This window comes from Microcebus murinus, chromosome 7 (assembly GCF_040939455.1).
Source record: "Microcebus murinus isolate Inina chromosome 7, M.murinus_Inina_mat1.0, whole genome shotgun sequence".
In the NCBI taxonomy this organism is placed as follows: domain Eukaryota; kingdom Metazoa; phylum Chordata; class Mammalia; order Primates; family Cheirogaleidae; genus Microcebus; species Microcebus murinus.
In genome coordinates, this window is record NC_134110.1 from 100,546,433 (window position 1) to 100,574,214 (window position 27,782).

Consider the following 27,782-nt stretch of genomic DNA (forward strand, 5'->3'; position numbering starts at 1 on the left):
TCCTTATCACACTTTGATCACCACATTTGTGGCTTCATTTATTGGTGTTTTCTTTTGGTTTCAATCTGAAGTTCATTTTCTTGCTCTCTCCCTTTGAAAGAGTCCATGCAAGTGTCCGCTCCAAGGTACTCACTAAGGGCAATCATCATTTTTGGAGATATTATTCTAGAGGAAAGCAGAGAAAAAATTATATTCCTTAAGAGCAATAAAAGAGAATACTTTGCAAAGATTAAGTGCAAATTACACACAGTTCAAAATATCACTTAGTGGGAGGGCTGAACAGAGACGTGCTATGTCACACCTGAGTGCCATCAACATCCTCAATGCCAATGGCTTTCAACTTTGGCTACACTTTGGAATCACCCTGGAGCTCTGAAAAGTCCCAATGGTCAGACCACAATTTATCCATATATCACACTCAGTGAGTTCTGTGAAAAGACTACATATATTTTTATTTCATAGACTAACAAACAAATGGTAGCAAAATCTAGAAAGAAAGCCAGACCAATTAAAGCAGAATCTCTGGGGGGTAGGGCCCAGGAATCAGTAGTTTTAAATGTTCACCAAGTGATTCCAATGTGTACCCAAGGCGAGGATCCATTGCTTCAGTTCCTTGAGGATAGAGGCTGTATATTCAGCTCAGTTCTGCTTAAATCAGCTCAGTTCTCTCAACTCAACTCAACTTATCAAATATTTCTTGTATGCTTATTAAATGTTGGGTACTGTCTTGGGCCACAAGCCTGGAGCAGGAAACAATTCAGTCAATGTGTTCTGTCCTCAGGGAACATGTAAGCTAGCAAGCAACCACTGCTGCAATGAGTGCTCCAAAAGGTAGGGACAGGTATGATAGGATGGTACAATGAGAGACTTTGACCTACCTAAGCAATCAAGGCAGCTAAGGAAGAATAGAAACTATGTTGAGTAGATATAAATAAAATATTGTATTTACCAATAACTATAATTTTATAATAGTGAATCTCTGCTTGTGCTTTCTATTCTGCTAGCACTTATAGCAGAGGATGATGGTAAGAGTTTAAGCTCTGTAATTAGATTGGAAACTTTGGTTTGAAACTTTGTCCCATCATGTATTAGCTGTTTAACCCTGAAACAATTACTTATTCCCTTTAATACTCATGTTCTCTAAATGCGACACAAATTCATGCAAAGCTGTAAGTGTAGTAGCTGGCATATAGTAGGCACCCCATAAATGTTAGATATGGGCCTAGGCAGAATCTATTTACAAATACCTTGGAGATCATTGCACAGGCCTTGTCTGAAGTTGTAGGAGCTCTTTCACTAAAAGCAAAGAACTTGCCAAACTTGTTTTTCTGGCAAAGCAACACACTTGGTTTTCTGTCCCTTGTTTTCAAAATAGAACTTCGTGTTAGTCAAACTAAATTGTTGACCAAAATCAAAAGCATACAAACAAACTAAAAACTTCAAACAATTTGTGTGCTATATTTTTCTGTGTTGCAACAAAATGTGCTCTGCAAGGGCTGAATAGTTGCTAAATTTTGGTTCAATGTCTGAAGTAACCAAGACACAGCTAGTAATAGTACAACAAATTGTCCTTGTACTATCAATGGTCTTCCTCTCATCATTTATAAAAAATAAGAAGTTGCTTCTAGGCAAGATAGTAATGACTGGACAATTTGTTCACAAATAACCAAGTGAGGCCATTATTAACTTACTGTTTAAGAATCATTGTGAAATATAAAAATTTGGGTATTAATACATAAACTTGTTCCTCTAAAATAGCATTTACAATGGTTTTGGCCACATACTCCTTCTCCAGTAATGGTAACAGAAATGGATACCTGGAATAACAATAACAAAAAGTGAGATAATCAGAATGGCAATTTTTATTGTCATCATGAGCATCGATTAATAAATTTCAGATATGGAATTATAATATATAGCTGTATATATATCGAACAAAATGTAAATCTTAGGAATTACCTTGTGTTTTCTCTCATGACCAATATTGGGACCAGTGCTAATATATTTAATTTCCTAGAGTAATTCTTCATGCTTTTGTTGATTTTCTGCTATTTGATGGTCTGAACATACAGAAGCAATTGCTTTTAGATATATATATTTTTTGGTATCTTTTTTCCCTCTTTCTTCCTCCCAAATATCAAACAATTGTATGTCATTAAGAAGCAAAAATTCAAAAATTATCTTCTGAAAAATATCTTTTGAGCATGTGTAATGTATCATTTTAAGCAGATTATTGTTGTAGCATTAAGCAGAAATAGATGTTTGTGAAATCAATAGAAGTTGAAATGGATAAGAATATAAATAAAGATCCCATAAGGTATTACTTTGACATTTTATACTTTTATATTCTTCTTCTCAATTACTTAAACCATATCCCCTCAAAAAATTCTGTTTATTTGGGGTGATTCTTGGAATCTGATCAATTTTCCATAATTGAATGTTGACAATTAGTCTTTATATTTTATTCTCCTAAAGGTTCTTTAGAAGTATAACCTAAAGGGCTCTAACATTTATTTAAAAATATATGCTACATATAATTATTTCATTCTCTAACGTTTTAGGATCATTACTCTTTCTTTTTCTGGAGACTCCCTTTTTAGCTTTTGTGAACCTAAAGACCCCAGGCTTATGAAAGTCATCATTTAACATCTTTGCCTCCACTAGCTACTATGCTCCCATCCTGGCTGCTCGTGCATTCCTTCTGTGATCTTGATAATCTAGCTTTTAATTGCACTTAGTCACATATTATTATCAATTCTTACTAATATTGTTATTTTAATAATAATGTTAGAAACAAAGAAGTAAAGACAATAATTTAAAAAATGTATATGTAATACAGTTACCTTATATATACATACATAGGTATAAATACGTAAGTTTATTATAAATATTGCTGATATAAAGCATGTATAGTACATGATTTACTATGACTAATAAAATGCAATACTTTTTGTTATAAATTCCATATAGTCAATTACTTCTCTCAGAATGCTTTTATCAATTTTTGTTGAATTCTTATGTCACAAATATTCTATGGTAGGGATATGCCACAGTTTGGTTAACCATTCATCAGTTGATGGATATTTGGATTGTTTTTGCTTTTTAGCTGTTATGAATAATGCTGCATGAACATTTGTGTACAAGTTTTTGAGAGGATGTATATTTCATTTCTTTTGAGTATATATCTCAGAATGGAATTGATGGGCCATGTGGTGACTTATGGTATATTTAATATTTTGAGGAACTGTCAGACTAATTTCCAAAACAGTTGCATCAAATTACAATACCACTAGCAATGTATGAGGGTTCCAATTTCTGCATATCCTCACCAACACATGTTATTGTCTGTCTTTTTTAGCATAGCCCTAGTTGATGTGAAGAGTTGCTCATTGTATTTTATTATAATAGTTTTGCTGACATATAATTAATATACCATAAAATTCACTCTTTTAAAGTATTAAATTTAGTGATTTTTAGTATAGTCATAAAGTTCTTCATCATTAATTCTAGAACATTTTCATCATTGCCTTCCAGAAACCTCATACCCATTATTAGTCACTCCTAATTCTCCCTTTCTCCAACCCCTGGTAACCAATAATCTACTTTCTGTCTCTACATGCTATGAATTTGCCTATTCTGGACATACATATTTCATGTAAATAGAATCATAAAATATGTGGCCTTTTGTGTCTGGTTTCTTCCACTTAAAATAATGTTGTCAAGGTATATCTTTGTGGTAGCATGTACCAGAACTTCATTTCTTTTTATGGCTAAATAATATTTAACTTATGAATATACCAAATTTTGTTTATTCATCACTTGATAGATATCTGAATTGTTACCACCTTTTGGATTCTATGAATAATGCTGCTATGAACATTTGTGTACAAAGTTTTTGTTTTAATTTTTCTTGGGTAGACACCTATGAGTGGAAATATGATAACTTTATGTTTACCTTTTTGAGAGTCTATCAAACTGTTTTCCAAAGTGGCTGTACTATTTTACAATCACACCAGCAATATATGAGTGTTTCAACTTCTCCACATTCTCATCAACATTTGTCACTGTCTATTTGAGTATAGCCATCCTAGTGAGTGTGAGCGGTTTATCATGGCAGCTTTGATTTGCATTTTCCTAATAACTGATGATACTGGGTATCCTTAATGTACACATTGATCACTTGTAATTTTCTTTGGAGAAATGTCTATTCAGATCTTTTGCTAATTTTTAAAATTGGGTTACTTTTATTTTTAAGAACTCTTCATATTCTGGATAAAAATTATCTATGAGATTTGCAAAAATTTTCTCTCATTCTTTGAGTTGTATTTTTACTTTATTGATGTTCATCGAAGCACAGTTTTTAATTTCTATGAACCCAATTTATTTATCTTCTGCTGTTGTTGCTTATATTTCAGTGTCATAGCTAATAAACCATTGTCTAATCCAAAGTCATGGAAATTTATACCACTTTTAAAATAGTTTTTTTGGTTTTATCTCTTACATTTAGTTTTTTAATTTATTTTGAGTTAATTTTTGTATATGATGTGGGAATTGGGGTCCAATTTCATTTTTTTGTGTATGGCTGTCCAGTTGTCTGAGCACTATTTGTTGAATAGAATATTATTTCCCTATTGAACTGCCTTGGCATCCCTGTTGAAAATCAGTTGAGCATAAATGTAAGAGTTTATTTCTATACTCTCAAATCTATTCAGTTGATCTCTATATTGTCTATGTTAGTACCACACCATCTTAATTAGAGTAGCTTTGTAGTAAATTTTCAGAATTGTGTCCATTTTTAACCACTTCAGTTCCGGCATCGACTATAGTTGATAGCTATAGATGAACGCGCACAGCTGAGCATTAACTATAGTCAATAGCCACAGATGAATGCTCACAGTGACATTAGCCGACAGCCATGATATGACTTTTCTAATTTTCATTTCCCAAAATAAAATTGTGAACATTTAAAAATAACGTAATGAAAACATATATGTATATGTTACCTATTCTGATTTACATTACAAGTAAAGCTGCCTGTAAAGTAAAACAAGCTTTCAGTGCTTGAAAGCCTTCCTCATCACACAAGAGCAAAACGGATTCGTCGTCAATGCACAGCACAAACTATTGTGCGGACTATGAGTGCCGCCTGTGGGCAAGGTGTCCCGGCCGGTGAGTGCGGTACTGAAGTGGTTAAGTCAGATTATTTATTTATTTATTGCTATTAAGTTAAGCTCTTTATATAGTCTAGTCATTATATCCTCAATGGATAGTTTGAATATATTTTCTTCCATTTTTTGGGTTATTTATTCACTTTATTGTTTTTTTTGTGCTGTGCAGAAGCTTTTTTGCTTGATATAATTTCAATTGTCTATTTTTGCTTTAGTTGTCTGTGCTTTTGTGGTATTGCACAAGAAATCTTTGCCCAGACCAATGTCCTAGAATGTTTCCTCAACGTTTTCTTCTAGTCGTCTCACAGTTTCAGGTCTTAGATTCAATTCTTCAATCCACTTTGATTTGGTTTTTGTGTATGGTGAGAGATTGCAGTAAGTTTTGAAATAGAAAAATGTGATTTGGTACAACTTTCTTCTTCCTTTTCAAGATTGCTTTGGCTTTCTGAGTCCCTTGCATTTTCATATAAATTTCATATAAATTCATTTTTTAAATGCTACTTGTCAATTCTTGCAAAAAAGACAGAATTCTGATAGGAACTGTGTTACATCTGTGGATTAGTCTGGGAAGTATTGACATCTTAATAATATTAAGTCTTCCAGTCTACCAACATGGGATTTTTCCTATTTATTTAAGTTTTCTTTAATCTTTTTCAAAGATATTTTGTAATTTTCATGGTGTAAGTTTTGTAATTTTTATGTTAAATTTATGTTTAAGTATTTTATTATTTTTGATGCTATTGTAAATGGACATGTTTTATAATTTGTTTTGGATTGTTCATTACAAGTGTATAGAAATAATAAAGAGTTTTATAGATAGATTTTATATATTGATTCTGCAACCCTGCTGAATTCATTTCAAAGAGATATATATATCATTGATAATACTTGAGTGTTTATGTGTGTTTATGTTGCATTCCTCAGGATTTTCTATATACAAGGTCATGTCATCTGAGAATAAAGATAGTTTTACTTCTTTCTTTCCAATATGAATACTTTTTATTTCACACTTTGCCTAAATGTTCTGTTGAATAGGAGTTCAATCAGATTGGTGAAGATGAATATCCTTGTTTTGTTCTTGATCATTAGGGCAAGGTATTCAATCTTTCACCACTAAGTATGATATTAGCTGTGTGATTTTCACAGATGCTGCTTATAGTGTGTAGATGTTCCTCAATATTTCTATTTTCTTTAGTGTTATATCAAGAAAGAGCATTGGATTTTATAAAATGCTTCTTCTGTGTGTGTTGAGATGATCATGCAGCTTTTGTCCTTTAGTCTACTGATATGATGTATTACATTAAATTCTTTTAAGATATTCATCCAACCTTGCATGCCCAGGATAAATCCCATTTGATCATGGAATACTACTATTATTATATGGTGCTGGATTCAGTTTGTTTGTATTTTCTTGAGGATTTTTGTGTTTCTGTTCATAGGAAGTGTTGGTCTTTAATTTTATTTTCTTGTGATGTCTTTGTCTGGTTTTGGTATCAAGGTAATACTGCCCTCATAGAGTGAGTTGGGAAGTGTTCAGTTCTCTTCTATTTTGGGGGAAGAGTTTTAAAGATATTGGTATTAGTTCTTTTTCAGGTATTTGATAGAATTCCCCATGAAGCCATCTGGATCTGGGCTTTTCTTTGCGGGAATATTTTTAGCTTACTTATTTAATATCTTTGTTTTAAGTCTATTCAGATGTTTTTTCCCTTCTTGAATAAGCTTTGTTAGTTTGTGTCTCTCTAGGAATTATTCCATTTCATCTAACTTATCTATTAAATAGTTTTATGGCATGCTAGTTTTTTAATAGTATTTCCATATGATCCTTTTTTTTCCCCGTAATGTCAGTAGTAATTTCCCCTCTTTTTTATTACTGATTTTAGTAGTTTAAGTCTTCTCTCTTTTTTTTCTTTCTTTGTCAGTCTAGCTAAAGTTTTATTAATTTTGTTGATCTTTCCAAATAAACAACTTTTGGTTTCATTGATTTTCTCTAGTTTTGTACTCTCTATTTCATATATTTCTGCTATAATTATTATTATTATTTCTGCTTGCTCTGGATTTACTGTACTTTTTTTTATAGTTTCTTAAGTTGGAAGGTTAGGTATTTATTTAAAATCTTTCTTTAATGTATTCATTTACAGCTACAAATTTCCCTGTAAGCACTGCTTTAGCTGTATCACATAAATTCTAATATGTTGTGTTTTCATATATCTGTAAATTCAAAAAAATTACTTTTTTATTTCTAATTTCATTTCATTTTAGTTGGAGAACATATTTTGTATGATTTCATTCTTTTCAAGTTTATTGTTGGTTGTTTTATGGCTCAGTATATAGTCTATCCCAGAGAATGTTCTATGTGTACTTGATAAGAATGTACATTCTGCTGTTTTGGGGTGGAGTGTTCCATAGATGTCTATTAGGAATACTTAGCTTATAGTGTGTTACGCCCTTTTGATCACAGGGGCATCCTTTAATACTTTTTAAAATTATATTTTAAAAGTTATTTTCATAGTGGTTTTTCTAGGGCATGTAATATGCATCTTAACCTATCAGAATCAGCTTCAGATTTATACTCTCTTAATTCTAGTAAGACATAGAAACTTACTCTTATATAGCTGTATGACTTCTCCCACTTTGATGCTATTATTATACATATTATGTCTATATATGTTATAAAATCAATAACACTTTGTTGAAGTTATTATTTTATAGATTTTATGTTTTAAAGAAGTTGAGAGAATAAAGGAGAACATGTATATATTTATAGAGTTTATTATATCAAACTTCTCCATTTCCAGTTTTCATCTCTTCCTATAGATTTGAGTTATCATCTGGTGTCATTTACTTACTCTAATACAGCTTTGTCTCCACCCAGCTCCTTTGTTCCCTTATTGGCAAAAATATTACATTTCTATATGTTGTAGGCCCAACAATACTATTATGTACATATTGTTTATGCAATTGTATTTATAATCAAGAGAAGAAAGAATATATATGCATTCATACTATCTTTTAAAAATTACCTACTTTATTACTTTTACTGTCACTCTGCTTTTTTCATGTGGATTCAGATTATTCTCTGGTATCACTCACTTTTACGGTAAAGAAACTCCTTTAGTATTTCTTGTAAGGTAGGATGCTAAGCAACAAATTCTCCACTTTGATTTGCCTTCATTTTTAAGAAATAGTTTTGCTGGATATAAGATTCTTGGTTGATAGTTTTTTCTCCGCAGTACTCTGAATATGTCATCCCACTGCCTTTTGACTTCCATTGTTTTGGTTGAGGAGTTGGCTGTTAATCACATTTGGGTTCCTTTGTATATGATGATATTTATTTCTCTTGCTTTTCTCAAGATTATCTTTTTGTTTTTGTCTTTCAATATTTTATAACATATCTGGGTGTGGGACACCCTGTGTTTATCCAGTGAACTTGGAGTTCATTGAGTTTCTTGAATATCAAAATTAATGGTTTTTTTTAAATCAAATTTAGGAACTTTTTAGCTATTGTTTCTTTGAATATTTTTTTCCTGCTCCTTTTTCTGTACCCTTTCTTTATGTTATTCTCCTTATGTATATGTTTACATATTTAATGGTGTCCCAGATTTCTTTAAGGCTCTGTTTCTCTTCATTTTGTTTTCTCTCTTTTCTTCTGATTGCATAATCTCTATTCATCTGTCTTCAAGTTCACTCAATCTTTCTTCAGCCAGTTCAATTCTACTATTGAGCTGCTCTAGTGAATCTTTCTTTTCAGTTATTTTTCTTTTCTGTTCACAAATTTATATTTGATTTTTTCTTTACATTTCTATCTATTAAGATTTGATGAGACATTGTCCTCATACTTTCTTTTTCTTTTGAAACATAGATTCCTTTTGATTTTTCAACCTATTTATAATAGCTCTTTGAAGTTTGTTTGCTAAGTTCAACATGTGGATCCCCTTAAAAGTAATTTCTATTGTCTATGTTTTTTTTCTGTATAGGTTATATTTTCCTATTTCTTTGCATATCTCATAACTTTTTTTGCTAAAAAGTTGGTATTACAGATAATATATTTTAGGAACTCTGTATAATACTTTCCCATGGGGCTTGTTGTTATGGTTGTTTGCTTGCTTATTTAGTGACTTGGTAGACTATTTCAGTAAAGTCTACTTCTCTCTTCTACTGTCAATGTGTAGCTTTTATGTCATCCCTCAGAGGATGCAGTCTTGGATATGCATACAGCATTTCTGACTGTCAGGAATGACTGTAGTTTTAGAAAGGCAATGATTTACTTTCTATTTCACTTAATCTCCTAGTTAAACTTCTGGCTGGTCTGCTTCTACTCATATCACAGCAAGCTCTTAACCTCCACAATTTTCTATCTGGCTATACTGTTCTTTTTGTATTTTGATTCATGCTCTGATCCAGTTGAAGTCTGGCCTGTGGCAGGGTGGAGAGTTGCCAATCTTTAAGGCTGGTTTTGACACTCACCTGGCAGAACATCTGTGCTATGGATCAGGAGATAAACATGATAGGAAACTCACTCTTCACCACCTACTCACCCAAATTGTCCCCATTAGTCAGGATGTGAAGGCTGGAGAAAGGATGGCAGGAAATAGTGCTGCCAACCAGCTGCTGCCATCAGCCTGTATGGATCTCCCACAGCCCAGAACCTGGGAGGATGTGGTCTGCTGATATTAATTGCTTTTAAATCTACTCAAACAGGTCTTCTGTCTTAAGAAGCTAGGGAAGGTGGGACCTGCCACTTGACTGCTGAGCTTACTGGAGCAGTTCTCTCACAAGAAAGAGCTGTTCTGGGAAAAGGAACTGCCCTCTTCACCAACAGCCCTTCTCTGGATTTTCCCTATCTAGTGGGAGTTGGGATGAAGGAACAAGCACTATCTGGATGAGGTTATTCACCCAGTATAGGCCTTCTACTGCATGGAGCTGTCAAAATGGGACTTGTTCATGTTTCCCTGCTGCCAAACTATCCAGAATAGCTCTTTCACCGCAGAGAGCTGACACAGGTGGGAACTGCCACTTGATTGCCAAGTCTACTGAAACAGTTATCCCACAAAGCAGGGATGTAGTCTCTAGCCTCAGTGCCATGGCCTTCCAGTGTTCTTATTGAATTTCCATAGATTTTGTTGAAGAGATACATCTGAATTTGTGGCATGTCCTTTGATCAGTCTCCCAAGATTTTAAATGATTGTCTTTGCTAATTTTGTCCAGCTTAGTAGATGTCTCTTTGGGAGAGATCTTTCCTTTCTACATTCTGTCAACTCTTCACCACTGGTTTTGGAACTCTTTATTTAATTTTATAGTATCACTGGACTATAAATAGTTTCATTGCCAGCCTTTTTAGTGGCTGTCTCTCTCTTTTACAAACATAGATGATTCATGTCATTTGGATCATATCAGTATCATTTTAAACAATTGTCCTCATATCTAATTTACACTTTTCAACATACTCAACTAATTGGCTCCCTGTGTAAAAGCTCTCACATCTCATTTGCATTCTAGTTTGGACTGTTCTAGCCAAATTTAACCTTTATACCAAAATCTCTCTCTGTAATACTTCCCCACATATCTTAATCATTCTTACAAAACATTTTATTTTTGTAGTTGTTTATACAATTTTTTAGGAAAAAATTATTTTCTCAATACTACCATACTAAATATTTTAAAAAGTTCTCACTATCAATATCTCTGTTATATTTTAATATTTTGATTAGTATTTCTGTTTAGTTTTTTTACCACATCATAAACTTTATAAATATATTATCTTTAAATTGAACAAATTTATGAATTTCATACATACAGAAATTTTTTCTTTTATTAAATTAATCATTCAAATTGTTTCATTTTACTGTCCATATTTCAAAACTTAAAATTGATCAGGTGATGACATATATCAGAAAATAATTATAAGAGCAAAGATTATTATAAGCGTTCACTTACTTGGTTGTACAGCCCTCAAACATTCCAGTTTTGATGAAATATGGGCACACGATGGTGGTTTTAACTTCACTTTTCTTTAATGCATTTAATTCAAAGAAGAGAGATTCAGCAAAGCCAAAGGCTGCAAATTTACTTGCAGAATAATCTGAAACAAAATGAGGAGCTATTAGTAATAGAGTTTCACAAGTTAATTCTTGGAATTATTTTAAAAATTGAACCCCTCCCCCTTTCTTTGGCTTGCTCTTGGGGACAAAGCATCACTGCTAAAGTTATTTATGTGGACAAACACTCCACCCCTGTCCCACATTTTTCCACACTCTATCCCAACAAAAAGATGGAAATCATTTGGATTTTTCTTAACCCCAAAATACCAATGAGCCAATAGATACCTTCTTTTTTTTTTTTAAAGATGAGAATATCTCTTTTTATGGAAATAGAAGTGAATGCTGACATTATAAACAGAGCCTAATGTTCCAGAGATTTCCCTTGGTGCAGGAAGAGCTTCTGTCTATCTTGGAAGAGTCCTAATTTTTGAGTGCTGTGGATTGGGGAATACAAATCATGTACGTGGCAAAACAAAGTACTCACCTGATAGTCTACTAATACCAGCTAGTCCTGCTAGACTTGAAATACAGACCAAGTGACCATGGTTAGCTTTAATCATGGCAGGAAGGAAGGCCTTGTAAGTCTGGAAGGTATAAATACACTGTGTCAACATTTCATTGATTTATTACTTTATTTGCTCAATAAATATTTGATGAAAATTTACTAATTCATTTAACAAATACTTATTTAACAGTTCTGATGTGTTAAATTCTGGGGCAATATAAAAGCAGGTACCATATAGTCACTATTCTCAAGGTTATTAGAGTTTATTATGTGTTAATCTATGAGATATTATTTGATTTCTTTTTCCTTTGAAGTAAACTATATGAACATTTTATATTTATGGTTGGCTAAAAATCTTAAAGCCTAATTTTTCTAGTATGCTGAGCTCTTCCATATAGTCTTCAGCAATTTGTATGAAAATTTAATGCATTTACCTTTCTGGCTTTACCATAAACAAGATTTGCCCTCATCCCAATGGGGATTGGCAGAATGGGAGAAATTGCTTGAGGAAGGAGAAATTGCTTGAGGAAAGGTGAATTTCAAAGCAAGGTAAACTCATTCTGGTAAATAAAATGATTTGGAATTGTCTACCATGACTTAGGTATAATATATTCTTAGCCATTTTAGTAAACTTTACTCATTCATCCTCAAGCAATATAGTAATTCAGTGTTCTAAGTCCCCATGCCATGATCCTAGTCTCTGATAGACCCCGTGTCACTGGGGACCATAGTTGGCTGAAACGTGGATGCTCTGGGTTCTTTGGCAGTAAGTCCTGAAACTTGGGGAAGCCTGTTGTTAAGGAAATTCTTTCTTTCTGTCTGCGTGTCGTGTCATTGCTTGTTTTTTAAACCCTATTTGGGGACCTTTGTTCTCTTTTGTCCCATCATTACCATTCACTTCTGCCTTCTCACCCTGTATTCAGGTCTGGTAATTGCATTAGTAGCCAGTCCCAGTTTTATTTCATTTTTATTGGATATCGAACCCCCTTGTGCTCCTTGTCAATGTTTTCTTTGCTGTCGTTGCCACGTGGCCCATTCTCGGTGGTCCCTCTCAGTCTGTCCCGAGGTCAAGACTTATTTCTTTCCCCAGCAACTGGTCAATTTTCATCCTCAGGGTTGCTTGCTCTGCCATGGCCACAATAGCCATCAGAAGGAACAGAACTTAAATAATTTACTTTTGCTTTATGATTATCATCATATAGATCAGTGACACCTATTTAAAACCCTAAGGCTCCAGATTTATCTTTGGTTTTTTGGAACTTTGTCTGTTTAGCCTATTTGGAGACTTCAGCTTGTTGGCATTCTGACAAGCTAATTTCTTTTGTTGCCAGCTTTCACTCCAGATTATAATTGTCTTTTTGGTCCTCGTTGCTCTATTTGTAGGGAAGACTTACAACTTTTACAACCAAATGTCACTCCCTGTCAGTTGTCTTGTTTACTCAAATATCTTTTTTGTTATATCCTGTTTGCTGGACCCCATGGGCCTCATTCTTCTGGCCAACTTATTTTGTATAATGAAGGTGCGCCATGCCGTGCGAGCCTCCTTGTCTCCCTACCCCTGGCAAGCGCTTGCGGCTCTATTGCTCCTTTCTTTTCTTGAGGAGAGGGAGGTGGGAATCTGAAAGACCAGACAACTGCTTTTTGCCAGGCTTAGGAAGACCCTTGTGTCAAACCAAAACCCTGATCAGACATGGGGACATTTGCAAGCATCCCAAAGGATTCCCCGCTAGGGTGCCTCAACAACTGGGAAAATTTAAGCTAGAAAGTCTAAAAAGGAAAAGGCTTATTTTCTATCGCAATACTGCCTGGTCCCAGTACCAGCTTGGAGACCAGGGAATTTGGCCCAAAATTGGTTCTTAGAACTATATATATATATATAGTTTTAAGACTATATTTTTACAATTGGAGTTATTCCATAAAAAGAGGGGGAAATGAGAAGTCCCCTATATACAGCCTTCATAAGAGACTTTGTGAGGGACTTCCTACAGCCCTCAACCAAGATCTAAATTAGAGAAATAGCTGTAGGATGTTTCTGACTTGAATTATTCCCAGGCACCAAGAAACTGTGGGGGACATTCTAGGTGATCCCCTTTTAGCTGACCCCTCCAGAAGGCTTGCGCCCACCCCTCCAGCCTCCTCAGTCGCCCAACTCTGAGGTGTGTTCTCCTGCACAGGTCTCTGCCCCAAGGTCATTAGATACCCCTCCCCCTTATCCAGCAGGCCCCAGTCTATACCCCTGCTGCCTGAGGAAGTCAGCCCTACTGGCACCACCAAGAGTGGGGCCCTGTAACAATCTCTTGAATCAAACCTGTGCACTTGTGGGAAGTGGCTGATGGAGGTAGTGGGTTGATCAGAGTAAATGTGCCTTTTCCTAAGTCTAATTCAGCCTTATGCAAAGAAAAATTTGGCCAGTTTTTGGAGGATCCAGGAAAGCTTATTGAGGAATTTGTTACGTTGACTATGTCCTCTGACCCGACCTGGCATGACTTACAGATCTTACTGTCCACCTGTTGTACCATGGAGGTGAAACAGAGGATGCCTGGTACTGCTCATGAGCACACAGATGGAACAGCCACTCAAAATCAGGGCCACGTCTTCTACCATGTGGGGAAATGTGGTCCTAGACCTTGATCCCAGTGTGACTACCAGAGAGGTTCCCAAGACCTCAACCGCAGGAACCACACCATAAGGTGTCTGATACAAGGTGTGAAAAGGGTGCGATCAAGCTGGTCAACTATGAAGGGTTAGGGAAGTGACCCAGAGAAAGGATACAAACCCTGCTCTGTTTCAGGGCTGTCTAGCAGAGGCGCTTAGAAAACATACTATACAAATGCAGACCCTGAACCTTCAGAAGGATGTGCTCTTCTGGGCATGTATTTTATCATTCAGTCTATTTCTGATAGAAATAGGACCCCAAACTCCATGAGCCAACGTTTAGAAATGGGCTTTGGAGTTTACAGCAATAGGGACAGAGCAAAGGAAGTGGAGAAAACTAAGAAAGACCCCAAAGGCACAATTGTTGGTGGCTCCTTTAAGACCTCTGCTGCCTCAGGGTTACCCATCCAGAGAAAGTACCATGAGGTTGGAATCTGGGAAGTCCAAAGTAATAAAATGTCTCTTTTCTTTTCCCTCCCTGCCCTCCACAAAGAAGAGGGAATGCCCTTTCAAATACTGCGTATCTCCCTAGACTCCTTGGCCGATGTTGTGTTGAACAACTGAAAAAGGGAGAGTTTATGCTGTTATCAACACCTCATTTTGCACATGAGGCAACACTTCCAAGGAAGTAAAAGTAGACACCCTACAAATCTACCAATAGGCTAAATTGTATGTAATTTCAATAACCCCTTTGTTCAAACCATCTGGGACTCTATTAAAGAATACCTACCAAGTGCCACTTGGTTTCTGCTTCTACTGGGACTCTTAGCAGCTGTATTATCATTGTTGCTTTTTAGCCCTTACTTGTTCAACCTTCTTATAAAGTTTATGTCTTCTAGAGTACAATTCCACATAAACATGATGCTGGCAGAAGGCTTCCAACCATCCCAACTTCCTATCCAGAAAATTAAAAAAACATCCTGCCTTGGGGACCTTTGGATCAGGTATCCACAGATTTATACTCCACTAATATTAGACAGGGCCTATGCCCATAACATCAGCACGTTAGAGAGAAGATAGACCCTGTCCTTCTACAATCCCTTAAGATTAAGGAGGAGTATATAATCTCAGAGGGGGAGTGAGAGAGGAGTTCAGCAAGGACTAGTTTCACAAGACACAGATCACATCATCCCACTAATAAAGCGGGATGAGTAAAGGAGCCAGCCAAAACAGCTAAAGCCAAGATGATGATGAAAGCAACTCCTGGTTACCCTCACTACTCATTATGCACTAATTATAATACATTAGCAAGCTAAAAGAAACTCCTACCGGTGCCATGACAGTTTACGAATGCCATGGCAACTGCCAGAAGTTACTCTAAATGTCCTAAAAAGGGAAGGAAGCCTCAATTCCGAAAACTCCCCACACCTTTTCCCCCAAATCCACGAATATTCTGCCCCTTACTTAATACACAATCTGGAGATAACCTTAAATATAGCCTGCCAGCAGCCCTGCCTGTGCAGTGACCTTCCTTTAGTTTCTTGGTTACTTGGATAAACTTGCTTTTGCTTTACTCTGTTGGCTTGCTCTTGAATTCTTTCCTGAATAAAGCCAAAAACCCATTTGGCCTACTAGTTTCGAGATTTGCCCACATCAACTCCTCTTGCATTATCTTATAATTTTTCAATGTCACCTCTTTGATAATCTTTTAATATCACCAGTGATCATGTTGCTTTGTAGTGTTGACTTAAATTACTTGAAGATTTATGGTAATATCATATTAAGTTGGGTCAATTTATAAGAAATCTTTGGTTATCGATAAAATTTTTTAAAAAATTAAAATTTATGTTAATAGAGAAAAGGTATCAAGTCACCAAGCACAGTTTTGACTTATTTTTTTGTAAAGCTTCAATTGAGATGGTAAATTCAAAGTATTAATAGTATATACTTTGCTTTTTAATATGATGATAAAGTTATTTATATTTTAAAGTTATTGTTGAAAGCTAAAATAATATTGTTACATAAGTATATATATTTTGTATGTTTAAGCTCATGTACATATAGAAGCACATACTAAAGTTAATGAGCAAAAGGAACTATATATGATAAAGATGAGGGGCCTGGTAGCTTAAAATTGGTCCTGGAGTGTTTAGTCTGCTATAAACAAGAGGGATTAAAAGATTATTCTTCACCTTTGTATAGTCTGCCCCGAGAGCAGAGATTCTTATCTTGTCAGAATATACTTACTCTGAGCACTTGAGCCCTAACTAACTTTTGTTATACCATTAAATCAAATAACCAAATATTATTAAATCAAATAATCAAAAATTGTCACATTTCAAAGATCTAAAGTCCCTTAATAATTATATTGTTAACTGCTGTTAGGTTTATTTTAAAAAAACAAAATTATTGTTGCTCTGGCTCTTAAGGTAGCCATTTACAACCATTCAGGAATTTTTGTTTAGAAAAATAAAACTGTGGAGGTATTTTGCATTCAAAGTTACCTCTGGCACTTCTTAGGTGACCATGACCTGCTGCCTAGCCCGAAATTCATGACATGGCTAACAGCAGCAACAGGGGTACTAGAAACATGTGGTACATTTGGTGTGCTGCATTTCTTAATTAGCTGAACCTTATTTTAGGACCTTCCATGAGGAAATGTGGAGGAAGAACCATCAAATCCAAAAGAGAAACTCACCCTTTCTGGGGTGAATTTATTAACACAGATATGTTGCAGCAGAGACTGCCCACTTGCTAGGATGCATAGAAAGAGCCTGGGGCTTTGTCTGTGTTCTAGCTGTAGTAATTAACCAAAGCCTTATAAAATAGCTATGCCTTACACCCCAGTAGCAGTTTCTACGTTCTCTAATTTGGTATTTTTTGGCTATTGAAATGGATTAACTAGAGCCATTCAGTTTTATCACCCATAGGAAGTTTCTGGGCTCCTTCCTCTTGCTTGAAGGCTTCTGATACTACACATCAGAAGTTGAGCCTTGTGAAGACAAGGCACAGTAGGACATACTCAAAATCACGATGTGGCTTAGACTGCACCCAGGACGGACTTACTGGTATAGGCATCCTAGTGTGAGCGCCATTGCTGCTGTGAGAAGACCCTTGTAAGGCTACGCCTAGCACTGAATCAGGTCAGTGGAATCTGCTTGGTCCAGGAGCAGATGGCTGTGTGAAAGCAGACCCTGGCCAGGCTGGAGCAGAGCAGAATTAATTACATACCACTGGATCATGGAATCAAAGGGAAATTTTATGTGGCCGAGGCTATATTTTCTGATAAGCATATGAAGAAGCCCTTTTTCTTTCTTCTTGATCTATTTCTAATCTTCTCTCCAGGAAGCTATAGTTGTGCAAGCTGGAAAGAAACTCTTTTTGGACGGTGTCTTAATCCAACTGATATCCCTTGAATTCGGGGAAAATGCCTTATAGGAAATCTTAGTTTAGATTATAAATTGAGTGAGTCATCAAAGAAATGATGATAATTCTAGTACTTGAAATTCAGATGAATATTTTCACAATGGATGAAGCTTAGAAAAACATATGGAATAAAATTTGACTTATTCTAATCACCATATATCCATAAACAATCAAACCATTTTATAGATAACAGGTATTAATATAACATAACAGGTATTAATTGCCTTTGTTCACAAATCTACTTGGGGCAGTAGGCAGTCCCAATGGCTGTTCTGAGATCCTTTATCTTTCGTGGTGAGGGACGTACACATATGTTCGGTAAGCTTGATAACACAACCATAGCATAGGTGTTCCCTATTTAAGAATAAGTTTCATGTGATCACATTTGATAAGCCCACACTTTAGGAACACTGGTTGTAGTTAATATGTGGAACTGATGCCAACCAAGCTGCCTCCCCAGGAAACTGGACTGATACCTGTTCTATGGCTTCCACAACCCCTTCCAACCTTCTAGGTTGTAAGGGAAGTCACTTGCTAGCAGGCCAGGAACCTTGGCAGGTCTGAGTTACATCAAGAAATAAAGGAAACTTCTCACTGGAAGTACTGCAAGCAAAACCTAGTGGAGACATATTTCTTGGGTTTGGTTTCCTAGCCACAGAATAAATGAGCTAATAGGAGCTGTAGAAAATTTTTTTAAAAATCTGTTGACTTCTAAGATGAATGAAGATTCCTTCCATAATCTTCAGATGGAAGTTGATTCCCTGGTTTTATTGGTTACTCAGAATCATCGTCTCTAGATCTGCTGACACACAACAAGAAGGCTTATGTGTGTTTATTAATATCTCTTACTGTTAACTATGTAGGTGGTACAAAGCAACAACAGAATACACACAACATAAAGGAAAAAATTCAGAGACTGCATGAGGCCTGAAGAATGAGAGGGAGCTACTACGTTAGTCAGGAGAAAGAATGTTCTTGTCAGAGAGAGAACAGCTTGTGCAAAGACCCTCAAATGAGAAAGAGACAATGTGTTGTGGGCTTTATTCAGGATCCTTGGAGTATAAAAGTGAGCAGAAAGTAGAGAAAATGAGAGATGGGAGACAGACAAGGAAGGATGTTGCCACGTCCTGCATGGGCTTACAGGTTATTCTAAGTACATTTGGAAGCGTCTGAATATGTGTGAGTGGGGGAGTGAGATGATTTGATTGATGTGTTTAGAATCACCTTGTTCCATATGAAGCCAGGTGAGAAGGCACCAACATGGAAGATGCAAGGCCACGAGGAGTGCTGGCGAGACATGAGGATGGCTGGGCGGGAAGTGTGGTTGGGCATGCCATGCCGGGAGGGCCAGGGATGCTGGGGGGAGGAATCAAGGATGATCTCTAGGTTTGCGTGTGATTAGGAACGGGTGCACCCTAGCTACATCGACCAAGCTGGTATTTCCCCTTTCTAAAGGAAAGATTTTGGGGTGGGCGATAGGAAAGGGAAGCAATAGTTTTCACACATGTTTATAGAATATCTGTTACATGTCGAGCTCTGTGCTAGGTGCCCACTGGGGCTCCCACTGGCTTCCCAGTAACCAAGAAAGAAGACAGAGGAAGCAGCTGTGAGACTGGTACGCAAGTGTAGAGTGGAAAGAAGGAGGAGCAGGGACACTTGAAGCAAGCCCATTTCAGGGTTGGTCCTACTTTCAGAAACACAGAGGACTAAAGTCCAGTCCTTCCTGCCCCTCCTTCCCCATGTCTTCCATGGCCTGGGTCCAGCCACCTGTCGTCCTGAGAGACCTCCCAGTAGAAATGCCTCTGGTAGCTCACGTCTCCTTTGACTCTTACCCGTTTTCTAGACTTGCACTGACCAAGGAGGCAGCCCCTAGGCATGTGTGGCTATTTAAGCACGCATTTAAGTGAATTATATGACATATAGTTAAAAGTTTAGTGACTCAGTCCCATTCATCACATTACCAGCACTCAATAGTCACAGATGACCAGAGGCTACCGCACCAGGAAGCACAGCTGAAGCACATTTCCATCGCCAGAGACAGTCCTGCCCAGCAGAGCTGCCCAGCCACTCCAGGCCTCGGGAAGACATTTCTGAGTTATAAATTCACGAATTCCCCTTCTGTCGAGAGTCCCTCCTCTCTCACTTCTTCCTTCTATAAGCTTGTGCCACCTCTTACCAGTGGCGTGACCTTGGGGACTTTATTTAAACACGTGGGGCCTCAGTTTCCTTATTTGTAAATGAGAATGAAGATGGCTCTGTGGTTAAAGCATTTAGAGAAGTGCCCAGTGTGGAGTAAGCGCTCAGTAACTGCTGGCTGTCTTTGTTTCCGCCGTGAGGACACACAGTCTGGCATGCATGTTGCCCCTCTCTAAATATCTCTGCTCTCCACACACACTCCTCTTTCTCTCACGAGTGGGCTGAAGCTCCCGTGTAACTGCTGTCACATTCTCAGTTTGTCTTTCGGTAGGAAGGTTTCTGAACAACCTAATAATCTTGGGACCAAACCAGAGAGGGTGGAGGGAAAGGAATTTCTCTGAGAATTTGGAATAGGGCAAGGTCAGGAAAAATACAGATGGGAGTGGCAGAGTGAAACCTAGCAAGGATGGGACCCCACCAGCCCATCGACAGAAAACTCCCAATGGTCTATTTACAGGCAAATGCATGAACAGATGTTTATAGAAATATGTGGAATTTCCATAAAGCCCAGTAAAGAAAAATGGAAGGGAAAGAAGACTCACCCAGAAATGAGAGATGGCATTTACAAGGAAGGATCTCTCCACCATGTGATCCGGAGTGTCGAGGAGGAGCTTTGCCGATACGACGCCAGCGTTGTTAATGAGGATGGTCACGTCGCCAACTTCTTTTCCGACCTGGTCAGAAGTGAGACCAAAGTTAATTCAATCGAAGTATTGCATTTTGATATTTGTTTTCCTAAGTCACGTTTTTGTTTTTGTTTTTTCTCATTTTGTTCAGGTAGTTTGTTTAAAACTAGATATTTTATCTTGAAATATAGAAAGCTGGCAGTTGTAACCTTGTGAGGAATTATATTTTTAGAAAAACACACTTTGATTTGGCAGTTTTCTCTAAAGAATCCTGATTTTTGTGTGGAGATTTCCTGCCGTATATGGCAGCATATTGCCTTTGCCTCCCGTCGCTGCCGAGCCCGTGCCCTTTCCCCGGCCACTGACCGGCGGGGTCTGAGCGACTCCGGGACGGCGGCGGCTCGGGACGGCGCCTTCAGATGGCGCCCTGTGTTCTGACAGCACGGCCGCGCGCTGCGGGCCCTCCGTGGCGTCTTCTCCCAGACGCCTCTGCGAGCAGGACGATGAGAGCGCAGCCAGCCCCCTGCAAGCCGGTGTTGGCATGAGGCCGCTCCAAACGCGGGTGCGTTTGCTCCACTGCCCACAGACTTCTGGGACGCCGTGGCTTCTGCCCCAGGCACCACGCCCGATTTATGTCCTGTCCGTGACCGATACTTCCCAGAGGTCCGCAGCGGCGCTGCTGCTACTGTGCCTTGCCAGTCCCCAGCATTTTCCCTGGCGCGCCCTCTAAACTGTCCACGTGGCCTGCTCGCACGATCTACAACCCACCGCAAGCCCTGCTCAGAGGAAAGCGTGCTCCAGGAAACCCTGGACGGACTGCTTCTCTGTTTTAGCATTTTTGTCGCAAATTATGGCTTATAGGGAACGTTGATAAAGCTGACCCAGCAGCAAAGCATGGAGCATGTTCAAACAACAACTTGAGGAATTTTTTTTCCTTCTTTTTTTCCCTGAACTGAATCTTTTGGCTGATATGACAATCTGGTTGTTGTTTTTTTTTTGTTGTTGTTTTTGTTTTCCAAACAAGAAGCATTGCTTGCCCTGACTTGGTTTTCTGATTCCTGGTCCATGGTGGGTGCGCTGCTATGTGTTGAGCCTGCCAGGTAACACGATTTGGAGATATTAGGTAGATATTGCTGCTGACGTAGTTGGCTGGAATGAGCTAGGAAAGGAGGAGTTCATACTGCTGAGCTGCGGTTCGACTGAGGGATTAGACTCCTCTACTTTGGAGAGAGGCAGAACAGAGGAAAACATCCACAAGAGGCTAACTTTAAAACAAAGGCATCCCACCGGCTTGGTGAAGTAATCAGTGTGAGCACGTACTCCATCTTAGACTAACGAGAGAGATACAGGGGCCTAAGAAGGAGGAGGAATCTTTGGCTTAAGGCTTTCCTGAATACGTAAGAAAAACTCAGCATTTGCCGTCATCCACTTCAAGAAGCCCTGAGCCTTGGGGACATCAGAGCCAAGAGGAATTTTATCTAGATCCTAAGATTTAATTGTCACTGTAACTCTGAGAGGCAGTTTAGGAAGCTATTATTATCCTAGTTTACAGACAAGGAAACAGAGTTTCTGAGAAATTAAGAATTAAGATCTTCCCAAAAGACCCACAGCTTTTGGGAGGAACAGCAGTGATTCATGATCAATTTGGATTCATACACAAAAGCTGTTTTCAAGCCAAATTTACTACTGTCTTTAGCCAAAATGATTATTGCTGTAACAAACAAATCTCATATGTGTGCATATGCACACACACATATACAAATAATTATTACTGATTGATTGGACCTGGAAATTTGGGAATAAATTGCAAACCTGGTTATTCCAACAAAAAACAATTTATTTGTATATGGGCTTTCTATGTTGGAGATTAGCATGTTACCTTAACCTAATCTTGGGACGTTAATTACTGTGCCCCTTTAAAATGCTGTCATTGCTATTTGACTCCCTCACAAATTTCAAGGATTTGAGTAATGCCTGTGGCTGGTTGAAATTTTTGTAGGTAAAGTCTAACATTAGTATTTGGGTTTCTTGGGAGTTGGTAAGTAATGGAAATTAAACAAAAAAGCAGACAAAAAGTAGTTGATTTATACAAATTCTATTTATACGACTGTGGAAAAGAAGGAATGTTTAAGATACATTTCAATGGTGAAAAGATAATTTTAGGTTAAAATTTTTCACTTGGTTTTCTACTAGATAGCAAGCAAATTTTAATCAAGAAGGAAAGATGGGGTGGGGAGAAGCAATTAACAATACTTTTGATCAAAGGAAGAGGATTATGGAGGGTTCTTTCCATTGCTCACACATTTGCTGATGGCCCTTTGGGGATTGCAGGGGCTGTGATCCCAGATGGGGTCATCGCTTAGCTCTGTCACTTATGTGCTTGTGGCCTGGACAAGTTCCTTACACTCTTTCTGCCTTTGTTTCATAATGAATAAAATGGAGATAATATATAATAGATATAAAAGACATCATAAAAGATGACATATGCTAATGCTTCAGCAGATAAGACTTTTTGCAAGATCAAGACCTGCCTAGTTAGTGACACTGGGACTGGAGCCCCTGCAAAGTAGACAGACTGTTTCCTTCAGCTTGACACCAAGAGTCTTATCCGTATACTTTTCCTGCCACAATGTCTTTCTCTTTTGCAAAATGAAGACTAATTTTGATTCCACTTGCTGTGTTCTAAAATATACTTAGATATCTGTAATATACATATTTACATTAGCTGGTGATAAAGAGCAAATCCTGTGGGGCCCCCAAACAGGGAAGGAGGCAATAGAAATAGAAGGAGAAGGGTGACGAAGGTGGTTCAGAAGGTAAGTGTTCCAGAGCAATGATTAAATCAATATTTTTTTTGCATGGATCAATATGCAAATTCTATACATGAAGCTCAGATTGCCAAGGTGAAGGAAAATCCTTTGGGGATTCTGTTATGAAACTGCATGCACCCTTTGTGTCATGCATAAGAGAGCAGACTTTGGCTCCAACCTGTTCGGGTTGTAATCTTGGCTTTGCCAATCACTAGTTTCATTGTCTTGGGCAAATTGCACATTCACTCTGTTCCTCAGTTTCCTCATTTGTAAATAGAAATGATGATAATGATATATGCCTAAGAGGGTGATGTCGTGTTGATTAAATGAGCTATTATGTGTACAAAATTCTTAGAATAGTAACTATTTGTAATTATTATTATTATTTTTTTGGTGCTACCTTGACCCTGGCTAGAGGCTGGTCATTTCCTCTTCATGAGTAGCCAATTAAGTCCACACAACCAACCACGTCACTTATTGCACTCTCACACTCTGTGCCACTATATGCCCATCCTAGTCACCCCTGGGCCAGGTACTTGACAGCCAGGGTCAGCCCCATGAAATTATTCTGATTAGCCAGTGCTAAACCTGCTTACCCTGCCTTGCCCATCCCTTCCTATGGAAACATCTGCCTCTTGACTGACCCAGCACTTTCCTGTGGGCCTGCATGCTGTGCTGTGTTCTCCCTGAGGGTCTGTGAGTGTAACAAAACTAGAACTCCACCCTGCTTCTCTCTCTCAATCTGCATCTGCCTCACCACACCTTACTCAAGGGAAGATGGTTAAAGCACTACTTGAAAATTTACCCAGTGCTATTAGAGTATGTGATAACTACACAATAAGTGTTTGCTGATATTTAGATATTTAGAGTGTTTATCAATATTTAGTGTGGAGTTAGAACAGATATCAATAGGCTAAGTCTAGGAGGAAATGCACTTAGCATATTTTAATTTTTCTACCTTATATTTCATATTCTTTATATCCTCAGTACATGTTGATAATGGATCTGCATTAGAATTGTGAAATATAGAAAGTTAAGTTAAAGTTGAATATGGTGAAGATTATCTGGTTCAATCCTTTCACGTCATAGATGAAGAAACAGGAACCTAGAGAAGGTGAGTAACTTGACAAAAATTGCACAACCAACCAGTGGCAGAGCCAAGACTAAGCCCAGGTTCTATGAACTCCTGAAGGTGAATGAGTCACCCAGAAGGGCAGCTGGGAACATTTGGCTCAGAAGGCTTATCAGATTCCCACTTGCATTGCTTTGTGCTGTATTCCTTTTTTGGACGTTACAGAGTCCTATTTCTGACATGCAGAATTACGTAGGAGACACATAGAGATCTTGGGGGAAGTTTATGACAAACTCCTCTCTTCCTCCCTTTGTAAAAGTGCATACGAGATACAGTATTTTTTTCAGGCGTAGAAGCAAAGCACACCAATCAGCTTACCTGATCAGCAACTCTGTAGACTTCTTGCCTGTTGCTACAGTCACATGTGTATGCAAATACTCCCACGGCACCCTCTTCCTTGGCCAGTCTACACGTTTCCATATTGCCTTCTTGATTAATGTCCCATAGAACTAAAGTGGCTCCAAGGCTAGCAAAATGTGTGGCCAAGAGCCTCCCAAGTCCACCTCCAGCTCCTGTTATAAGTACTATCTCTCCAGCAACATTCTTTTTTCTCTTGGGAATTATCTTGTAAGCAAAAGATTCTAAAAGGTAATATAGAAATTTTCCCAAAAACACGAAGGTGTCCACAATCATATTCATGTTGATTGACTGAAGAAAGGAATGTCCTAATAAGGAAAAAGATAGCTGATAAATCTGTAACACTATGACAACAACTGCACTACAAATAAAGCATTTAGTACAGGGAAATTTATCAATATCTTTGAGACATTAATGCTCCAAAATATGTCTTTTAAAATTGTTGCATTTTCAAATTTTATAAGTAATGATTATGAGCATATTTTATGTTCACAGGAACCTTCCCAATTTACAGGGCACTTTCTTACACATAATTTAACCTATAGGTAGGTCACAGATTACTAGGACAGTTTTATGGTTAAACACATAAAGTCTTTGAGCCTTGACTTTCCCAGTATTATTTGACTAGCAAACAAATAGTTTGGATTCTCAGTCCAGTCATTTTTCTATTATATGAACACACTCAATGATCTTATATCTAATAGAAATTTGCCTTTCATTAGGCAGTTGTTCAATAATGTATAAATAATATTATAAATAAAGCCTGATGTGTCCTTTTATCTTTATATTAACTATATTCTGAAAGATATTATCCTTGGAAAATTTTAGGGACTTCCACTTACCTCAATGTTCACTAAGAGTTAATGCAGATTTCAAATTTATAATCAGGAAAGAGATGAAGCTGTAGAACATTCACTCTCTTCTTCAAGCTTATGTAGACTTTTCTGGCTCAAGCACAATTCTAGAAACATCATTACAATGATGAAATGAAACCATATCTTGTCATCTATGAAAAACCACCATGGGTATGATGGAGAAGGGCATTCTGCATCACAGGATTTTATATAGAGAATAAGAGGATTGGGACTTTCCTCATAACTTTTCTTCAAGAGAAAGTTTGTTCTCAAGGTAGATGATTTATCTTGAAAGGAATTCAAGTAGCTTGCTATGGCAATCGGTAAATTTTAGCAACATACTGTTATGCTTTGGGACACTCTGAGGACAAGAGTTTTGACATTTCTCCAATCATTCACTGTTTAAATGTTCCCTGAACTAATAGACTGCACTCTCAGACTGCTGAGAGCATTCAGTTTTGAAACAAAGGAAGAAAGTACATTTGACTCCTGGCGTAGGACGTGCTGGCCAGAAGAGACGATTGCTCCCGGGCGGGTCCCTGGGCAGTCATGGCAACCAGGCAGTTAGAAAAACAATCATGAAGCATTACAACGAGCAGACATTTATCAGGTACTAAATGGCACTGTGTGCTTTTCATGTTGCCTTTTATTTAATCCTCAAAATAGCCCTTTGGGGTAAACACGAGGCTCAGGTAGGGATGTAACTCACCAAGGGTTGCACTATTTGTAAGTGGAACTGGGATTTGAGCCCAGACTCTATGATGCCAGAACTTCTACTCTTTTCACCACTACATATGTAATGCCCTAAAATAACTTCCAGTTAACTGGGCTTTGAAACACAAAGACCTTCTTTCATTTTTCAGGCATGTACTACTGAGTTCTTGGGGTTAAAGGCTAGCCCATGAGATTGAGGTAAGTGTTAGTACCACCATCACACTAGTGCAGGGGCATGAGCAGGATTCACCTTTGGAGGCATGGATTCGACTGCTGGCCCTGTCACCAACTAGTTGAGGGCAAGTTTTGCCTCTCTGAGCCTCAGTGGGTTTATCTGTGAAATGGGCATAATATTGAACCCCCAGAAATGTGATACATATTGAAATAACAAATGTTAACAAAGAACTTTATAAATTGTAAAATGCCACACAAATGTTAGTTTCACTTGCCCAGAATCCTCTTTGACAATGGCACCAAGTTTGCAGTCAGCCCGCCATAATTAAAGATGTTCAACGCCAAGGTATGGGAAGCTTTCCTCTACAGTTTAGGGCTGTGCCTCGACCACAGAAGTGTGAGGAGGGCTCGGGAGAGGGCTGTGCTGGCAGCTTCGGCCCTGGTGCGCACTGGCACACGCGCGCTTTCCCTCTCCTTCCCCTCTCGTAGCTTTCTCTCTCATCTTTTCACCACCTCTTCCCCTCAACCCGCCAAGAGCTTTATTTATTTATTTATTTTTGAGACAGAGTCTCACTTTGTTGCCCAGGCTAGAATGAGTGCCATGGTGTCAGCCTAGCTCACAGCAGTCTCAAACTCCTGGGCTCAAGCAATCCTCCTGCCTCAGCCTCCCCAGTAGCTGAGACTACAGGCATGCGCCACCACGCCCGGCTAATTTTTTCTATATATATTAGTTGGCCAATTAATTTGTTTCTATTTGTAGTAGAGACAGGGTCTCGCTCTTGCTCAGGCTGGTTTCGAACTCCTGAGCTCAAACAATCCTCCCGCCTCGGCCTCCCAGAGTGCTAGGATTACAGGCATGAGCCACCGCTCCCGGCCCCAGCAAAAGCTTTAAAAGTGAGCAAGAAGAATTAGAGAAGAGAAATAATGAGACATTGGAGATGACAACTAGAATTCCTTTCCGCCCCTATTTAGAAATTGCACTGCCTTGTGCTGAGAGACACTGATCCTAACAGTAGGCTCTTAGAATGTTCCCCCGAGAAGCCAAAGGACCTAACTTTACCTGCAGAAATGCTGCACTCGGCAGCACGGGTGTCCTCACAGCAGCTGAGCAAACAGAGCTTGTGTCAGCAGCTAGAAGCTGTCTCTTAAATAACTCTGGTTTTGCTCGGCCTCCCACACCTTCCAAT

The 27,782-nt window shown here is 38.0% G+C and overlaps 1 protein-coding gene across 1 annotated transcript; it reads right to left on the minus strand.

Annotated features, from left to right (window-relative positions):
* On the minus strand, nt 1-27,782 carry LOC105876420 (short-chain dehydrogenase/reductase family 16C member 6-like). The gene is made up of 8 exons (XM_012774101.2): nt 27,656-27,782; nt 25,696-25,814; nt 24,815-25,161; nt 20,471-20,602; nt 11,691-11,790; nt 11,103-11,247; nt 1,692-1,817; nt 1-165 (listed from the first exon to the last, which is right to left on the minus strand). The coding sequence occupies exons 3-8, from the start codon at nt 25,133-25,135 to the stop codon at nt 39-41; spliced, it is 951 nt and encodes a 316-aa protein (XP_012629555.1). The 5' UTR covers nt 25,136-25,161; nt 25,696-25,814; nt 27,656-27,782; the 3' UTR covers nt 1-38.